This window comes from Medicago truncatula, chromosome 3 (genome assembly GCF_003473485.1).
Source record: "Medicago truncatula cultivar Jemalong A17 chromosome 3, MtrunA17r5.0-ANR, whole genome shotgun sequence".
Classification (NCBI taxonomy): domain Eukaryota; kingdom Viridiplantae; phylum Streptophyta; class Magnoliopsida; order Fabales; family Fabaceae; genus Medicago; species Medicago truncatula.
Genome location: NC_053044.1, coordinates 3,641,147 through 3,649,766, shown reverse-complemented (window position 1 = coordinate 3,649,766; position 8,620 = coordinate 3,641,147). Strand labels below are relative to the sequence as shown.

General features: G+C 41.2%; 1 protein-coding gene across 1 annotated transcript; it reads left to right on the top strand.

The window, feature by feature from the left end:
* Positions 1–4,118: 4,118 nt before the first annotated feature.
* Positions 4,119–8,620, top strand: LOC120579465 (uncharacterized). Its single transcript, XM_039831836.1, has 3 exons — positions 4,119–5,297; positions 5,372–5,587; positions 5,786–8,620. The coding sequence occupies exons 1-3, from the start codon at positions 4,119–4,121 to the stop codon at positions 8,618–8,620; spliced, it is 4,230 nt and encodes a 1,409-aa protein (XP_039687770.1).

Here is an 8,620-nt window from a genome sequence, read left to right as displayed (position 1 = left end):
GGGTGGAACATACAACTCAAACATCATTGGAGGAGTTGGAGATACCCACGGTTGATGATGTTTCTGATCCGCTTCAGGATGATGTGGAGCATGATCATGTGAGCCCACGGGAGTTGGTGGAGAGTCCCACGTGTGCTCGTGAGAATGTTTCAAGATCATTCATTGATGAGCATGTTGACATGCATGAGTTAGATGCTGACCTACAGGGCCATCACGTGAATTTGGACATTGTTACTACTGAAAATTCTGATGATGCTCGAATTGGTAATTATGATGCTATTGCTGGTCAACAAGGTATCTCTACGGACAAAACACAAGAGGTTGGTACATTAGAAAGACAAGAGGTACATCCTAGCAAGAACATTCAACATGGTTTAGATTTGTGGGAAAGAGTCCGAGAGTATGATGCTCGATCAGCAGCTGAAGCTGCAGCTGACGCATCTGCAGGCTTTATGCCGGTTCTTACAAGAAATCAGAAGCAGAAACTGAGGGTCCAACATATTCTTTCAAAGAAGCCTTCTAAACCCCGTGCACGGGGTGACAATAAATCCACTAATCAATGAATTATATTAGAGGTATCAGTAACTATGATTCTCGAATTGCTTTAAAAATTTATGTATATGTTACAGGTTCAGGTTATTTCTTCCCACATTTTTCGTGAAGGAAACAGCTGCGCATATAGGTTGGCTTCTATGGGTCACTCCAGTGTTGGTGTAGTCTGGCTAGACACTCTTCCTATTGCTTTAAGGCTTGATTTCTATAGGGATAGATGTGGACCTCCAAATTATAGATTCCCATGATCTGTTTTTTGGTTGTTTTTTCTTGTTTCTTCTGTTTATTTTTTGTTTCCTTCTCTTTTTGTTTTTTGAGGGTTTTGGTCTAGTCCACCCTCCTTTTGTAATTATTTTTTCCCCTTTTTTATAATAAATTTTTTAGAGCATGGCGGCATAGGATGGAGTTCTCTCGAGGTGCCAACCTAGTTGGGATTTCGATGATGCCTCTTGATGTCTGTCTACGTTCCTTGCTTATCAAAAAAATAAAAATTGAAATAATTTATTTATTTATTTATTTTTTGTCTTCAACAATTTATGTTTTATGTTCCGTTCATTAATGTAAGTATAGACAATCATAAAAAATCAAATAAAAAGTAACCATGTGCATTAAATGAATTCTTTATTTTCAAAAAACTTAAATAAATTGATTTTTTTTATTTAATGATGTCCTCTCTTTTTTTTAACCAGATCCACATTTATGCTAAAAACATCCAATTTAAAAAAAAGTATAAAAAGTTTTGATCAAAATAACTATAAAAAGTTTCTAAAATACATATAACCATATTGATCGAATTCCTTTTTGAATCTTGACATATGTTATATTTTCATACACAAAATATATAAAATCAAGAATTTAATTAAATGAATTCTTGAATTTCAAAAAACTTCAATAAATTGATATTTTATTTATTTAATGATGTACTTTTTTTTTTGACCGGATCCACATTTATGCTAAAAAAATTCCAATTTCAAAAAAGTATAAAAAGTTTTGGTCAGAACAACTCCAAAAAAAATTTAAAAATACATATAACCATATTGATACTAATATCTTTTCAAAATATCAATGACTAAATAGCATAAATAAAGAAATAACATTTACAATATGAAAATTTGAATACTGCCACATATTCAAAATCAACAATGATTTTGAGCATGAGCTCTTATAAATAGATCACTCCCTCACACTGACTCTCACAAACTAAACATCACTTCATTTCCCACCCTCTCATGATTGTTTTTCTCTTGCAAAGAAAAATGGTCAAAACTCTAGCATTTTTACTACTTCTACTACAACTAGCATCTTTCACTACATTTGCTGAAGACACTTTTAATGTGTCTCCTAAAGAGTTTATAACCCGTCACAAACCATCATCTGCTCCTTCCCCTCACCACCAATCTCCTGCTCCTTCCCCTCACCACCCCCATCACTCACCATCACAAGCTCCATTTCCTCACCACAAATCTCATGGTCCCTCCCCTCACCATCACTCGCCATCACCCGCTCCATCACCTCACCATAAATCTCATGCTCCTTCCCCTCACCACCCCCATCACTCACCATCACAAGCTCCATCCCCTCACCACAGATCTCATGGTCCCTCCCCTCACCGTCACTCGCCATCACGCGCTCCATCACCTCACCATAAATCTGATGGTCCTTCCCCTCACTACCAATCTCCTGCTCATTCCCCTCACCACCCCCATCACTCACCATCACAAGCTCCATCCCCTCACCACCAATCTCATGGTCCCTCCCCTCACCATCATTCGCCATCGCCCGCTCCATCCCCTCACCACAAATCACATGCTCCCTCCCCTCACCACAAATCACATGCTCACTCCCCTCACCACCATACTCATGCTCATTCTCCTCACCATAAATCACATTCTCCCTCCCCTCACCACCATCACTCGCCATCACCCTCTCCCTCCCGTCACCATAAATCTGATGCTCATTCTCCTCACCACCACCATCACTCGCCATCACCTACTCCCTCTCCCCACCACCAATCACCTGCTCCATCTCCTCGCCATCAATTTTATGCTATTTCATACTCACCACCACTCACCGTCTTCTAATCCTTATAAAGTGTTTGGAACTTAAACTATCAATTTTGACAAAAATAAATAGAGAGGGCTTGAATAATCAATAGTCAAAAGTGTCATTATATGTAATTGATAGTACTTGTAATAGTTCAATATTGAAATAAAGATGTTTATTGCGTTTATTTAATTGTTTTATTGTAATAATGTTTTATCCTTTTTATCATAAAAATTGTCACATTTCTCGACAAAAAAAGCTAAAGATTTTTTGCACCGATAAATACATGTCATGATGTAATATATATTTATATATATATTTAACGAAAAAATAAACAAAAAATTCACTTATTCATCTAATGAGTGGAATTCTAGCCACTAAACTTCTTGATAAAAAACAAAATCCCTTTGAAGTGTGTTTTTTAAGATGAAAAAAATATTTTATTAGATTGGAATGTCTTTGTACAAATGAGCCCTTATAATTGTTATCAATTTATTTTTTTAAGGGTGTTATCATGATCCTTTAATAAAAAAAGTATATTATCATGATATTATAAATGTAGATCCATGAATACCATATAAGTTATTCGAAAACATTCTTTTATTATGGTATAGCTTATTGACGGTTGTTAAAATCGGTATGACCCGTGCATCGCAAGGGTCGATGGTATAGTTATATATCTATTTCTACCTTTTACTTGTTAATGTTGCACCTAAATTAAAGATTTCTTTCAATTTGTAAGGTGGGGTTCATTTTAGGTGCTAATGAGAAAAGGCGTTATCACATGTTAATGGATGTGGGTGAAGGTTCGTTTTTAAATATGGAAGTTGGTAAACGGTATTATTCTCACGAGGACTTTTTTATAGCAATTAAAAATAGATCTATATATTCACATCTTATTATAATTTTTTTAACATATATCTTCCTCTATAGGGCAAATTTTTATCGTTTTATGGATGAGATATTGTCACACACTTTTTAGGCATATTCATAACTTTTTTTTTGTTGTAAATTAATAAGTGTTGTGGACCGTCATAATATTCCTAAGGACCTAAAAGACCTCCAAAAGGACTTCTTAGACCCTCAGAAAGGACTCAGCGCCCTTGAAGAAAGCCCAAAGGCCCAAGGCGTGTGATTCCCGGATACTCACCTTCCTAAACCTCTAGGAATCCTCTAGAAACCGCCCAAAAGACCTAAATATCCCTGTTACTTGGAGACTAAGCAACCGAAACCCAAGCCCATAGAAGGCTATAAATACCACCCTTGAGAGCACTCTCGGGCATCGAATATCCAGTCTAAACCCTAATAGACGATTCTTAACCCTAGAATCCTTATTGTACTTTTTCTACAAGTACAGTTGGCGCTGTCTGTGGGAAAAGGTAAAACTAGACTTGACCACGAGTCTTTGTATTGAGATTCCGATCCAAAGAACAAACTGAGTCGTAGTCTTCTCTGCGATTTGGTACCCTAACCCTTACTCAAACCTAAATCGCACCTCACGTACGATTTAGAGAAAAACCATCATGGCAACGCCAGAAGAAGCACAAACGATGAAGAGTCAGATCGCCCTGTTGTTGGAACAGAATGAGGCACTTCTCGCCTCAGTGGAAACTATCCAACAAGTGCAGCAACAAGAAAAGACCGACTCTCATCACGGCGATTTGGATGAACCAGAGCCCCAACCGTTTTCGGCCAAAATATGGAACGCTCCGGTTCCCGATAACTTTAAACCGCCCCACTTACCAACTTTCGATGGAAGGGGCGATCCCTCTGAGCATGTGACCGTCTTCAACACTCGGATGTCTGTCTACGGAGTTGCAGACTCCCTTAAGTGCAAGCTGTTGGCGGGTACCTTTGCTGATGCAGCTTTGCGCTGGTACATGAGCCTTCCTTGTTTCTCCATCATGGGTTACCAAGACATGATAAAGAAATTCACTCAACAGTTCTCCGGAACCCGCCACCGGAAAGTTCTATCAACCAGCTTGTTCAACGTCCGACAGGGACCGAGCGAGTCGCTGAGGGAATACCTCGCCCGCTTCAATGATTCCACAATTAAAGTTTCCAATCCCAACCAAGAAGTCTTTGTTGGCGCTTTTCAGAATGGCTTGTGGGCGGGACAATTTAACGAATCAATCGCCCAGAAACCCGCTGACTCGATGGAAGAGATAATAGCTCGTGCTGAGTGTTACGTAAAGGGGGAAGAAAGCAACGCTGAAAAGAAGGCTAGAGAAGCAAAGGAGAGAGGAAATTCTGGAGGGGAGCGTAGAAACCACTACGTCCCTCCTAACAGGGACAGAGGAACGTTCAAGAAGCCGTATGAAAGAAACCAGAATCGCTACGTTCCCGAGCACTTTACTCCTTTGAATACGCGCCCTGAAAGAATCCTCAAGGAAGTTTTTGAGTCTAAGATCATCCCGCCACCTCCTTTCAGTCGCGCTAGGGTAATGGGTCAAGACAAGGATGCCTGGTGCAAGTACCACTTAGTACAAGGCCATAACACAGATGATTGTGTTCATCTCAAAAGAGAAATTGAGAAACTCTTGCTCAGTGGGAAATTGCGTGGGTACGCTAAGGAGAGACGCCACAATGAAAGACAAGAAGATAAGCCCAATCCTGAGCAAAAGCACACTTTGCACACAATTTCTGGAGGATTTGCTGGAGGAGGGGAATCGAGTAATTCCATGAAAAAATATGCTCGCCAGGTAATGCTTCTAGGGGACGGCCCTTCGGGCGCGTACTTCCCCATGACGATGATCCGCTGGTTGTTTCTGTTCAGTTGCTCAACTGGGAAATTAAAAGGGTTCTTGTGGACACTGGTAGCTCAGCTGATGTTTTATATTTCGACGCTTTCTCCAAAATGGGTTTGAGCGAGGAACAACTCCAGCCGTTTAACGGAACCCTCTCGGGTTTTACTGGCGAAAGAGTACACGTGCGCGGATATGTCACTTTGAAGACCGTTTTTGGCACAGGAGACCAACAAAAATCGATCAAGGTGAGGTATTTGGTAATAAACTCGCCTAGCTCGTATAACGTGATCATTGGTCGCCCTTCTATCAATCTCCTAGACGCCTTCGTGTCCACCAAACATTTATTGATGAAATATCCGCTTGATAACGGGCGAGTAGGAACGGTGCATGGCGACCAGAAAGTAGCACGTGAATGTTATCACGCCAGCCTCAAACTTTAAAAGCGCGAGGAGTTCGAAGTTCAGGTTATCGACCTCGATCCTCGTGAAGATTTTCCGCAAGAACGGATAGAGCCTATCGAAGCGGTGAAAGACATCATTATTGGGCCTATGCCGCATCAAATTACTAAGATTGGAACGTCTCTTAGTGAGTCGGAAGAGGAGATTCTGGTACAGCTCTTGAGAGAGAATGTTGATCTGTTCGCTTGGGCGCCTTCTAACATGCCCGGAATTGATATTGGTGTGGCTTGTCATCATTTGGCGGTTAGAACATCTGTCAAGCCAGTAGTTCAAAGGAAGCGGAAGATGGGAGAAGAAAAGAGGAAAGCAGTGGACGAAGAGGTTAAGAAGTTGCAGGAAGCACACTTCATCTGTGAAATAAAATATCCCACCTGGCTCGCCAACACTGTCCTCGTAAAGAAAGCATCAGGAAAGTGGAGAATGTGTGTTGATTATACGGACCTTAATATGGCTTGTCCAAAAGATTCGTATCCCCTCCCAAGCATAGATCACCTAATAGATAACGCGTCCGGCTATAAAACTCTCAGTTTCATGGACGCATATTCTGGCTACAATCAAATCAAAATGGACCCGTTAGATGCTCCCAAAACCGCCTTCATGACTAATCAGAAGAACTATCATTACCGGGTTATGTCTTTCGGTTTACGAAACGCAGGGGCAACATTTCAACGATCTATGGATACGATATTCAGCAAACAGATCGGGAGGAACCTCGAAGTATATATTGACGACTTGGTGGTAAAAACTTCTGAAGGGCAATCTCATTCAGACGACTTGAAAGAAATTTTCCAGCAGATCAGGAAGTTCAACATGCGCCTCAATCCGACAAAGTGCACATTTGGGGTTCAGGCAGGAAATTTTTTGGGTTTTCTCTTAACAAGAAAGGGTATCGAAGCTAATCCGGACAAGTGCCAGGCGATCATTAACATGAGAAACCCATGCAGTATCAGAGAAGTACAACAGTTAACAGGCAGGTTGGCGGCGTTATCAAGATTCCTATCTTGCTCCGGAGATAAAGCATTCGCCTTTTTTGCTACAATCAAAAAGAAGGAAGCGTTTGAATGGACTCGGGAGTGTGATGAAGCTTTTCACAACATCAAGCATTTCCTGACTACACCGCCAATTTTGCATCGCCCAACAAAGGGGGCGGTTTTGTTCTTATATCTTTCGGTCTCTGAAAACGCTTTAAGTTCGGTACTTGTGGAAGAGTCTGACGAACGAGAAAAGCCGATATATTTTGTGAGCAGGGTCCTCAAAGGAGCAGAATTACGTTACCAGAAAATTGAAAAGTTAGCTTTGGCTGTTATAATAACCGCCAGGAAGTTACGCCCGTACTTTCAAAGTCATAAAATCGTCATCAGAACGAACTACCCAGTGAAACAGATTCTTGGTAAGCTGGATTTGGCAGGAAGAATGTTATCTTGGTCCGTCGAGTTGTCAGAATACGATATTCAGTTTGCCCCTCGAAATAACATTAAGTCTCAAGTGCTAGCAGATTTCGTGGTAGAATTTACTTCGCCAGCTCAAGAAGCCGCCCCTCATGTCTGGATACTATCAGTGGATGGCTTGTCCAACATAAAAGGAAGCGGGGCTGGCATTATCTTGGAAGGTCCGGGCGACTTACTCATAGAGCAGTCTTTAAAATTTGATTTCAAGGCTAGTAACAATCAGGCAGAGTACGAAGCTCTGATAGCTGGAATGTTATTAGCCCGAGAGATGGGAGCGAAGAATCTCAGAGCTCGAAGCGATTCTCAACTGATGACCAATCAAATTTCTGGGGAATACCAAACCAGAGATCAGCAGCTCTCCAAGTACTTGGCTAGGATACAAAAGTTAGCTACTGATTTTCATTTCTTTGAAGCCATACACATCCCACGAGAGTCAAACTCACGAGCTGATTTGTTGGCAAAGCTGGCTAGCACAAAAAAACCTGGAAATAATCGAACGGTAATTCAAGAGGTAATCTCTGCTCCTAGTACCGAAGAAAAAACAGTTTTTAGTTTAAATCAAGAACCTGAAGGATGGATGACTCCACTGTTGAAGTTTTTGACGGGGTCTTTCGTCGCCAAAAACGAAGAAGAAGCTCAAATAGTTAGAAGGAGGGTGACCAAGTTCGTTATTATCGCCGGAAAACTCTATAGGCGAGGAAGAGCTTCACCATTGCTTAGATGTTTGGGCGAGGATGAGACGGAGTTGGTCCTCTTAGAAGTACATGAGGGGGTATGTGGGAGTCATATTAGCGGGCGATATCTGGCTGCAAAACTATTACGGGCTGGGTATTACTGGCCTAAGATGGCTCACGATTGCTGTGAATTTGTGAAGAAGTGTGACAAATGCCAACGCTTTTCCCATAAAAAGAACGCTCCTGCAAACGAGCTCACATCCGTGTTTTCTCCGTGGCCTTTTCACAAGTGGGGAGTTGACATCGTGGGACCTTTTCCACAGGCACCAGGGCAGTTAAAATTCCTCATCGTGGGCGTGGATTATTTTACAAAATGGGTCGAAGCAGAAGCGGTATCAAAAATCACAGGGGAGCGAGTAGTGAAGTTTTACTGGAAAAAGATTATCTGCCGTTTTGGTCTCCCAAAATATATTGTGACAGATAATGGGACACAGTTTGCTAGTTCTAAAGTCGTCAATTTTTGTAAGCAGCTGGGAATAGAAACGAAATTCGCCTCGGTCATTCACCCTCAAGCCAATGGTCAAGCAGAATCCGCCAATAAAATGATAATTAACGGCGTCAAAAAGAAGCTGGAGGAAGCTAAGGGACTCTGGGCAGAACAATTGCACGAGGTAATTACTATAAAATTCGACATTTGA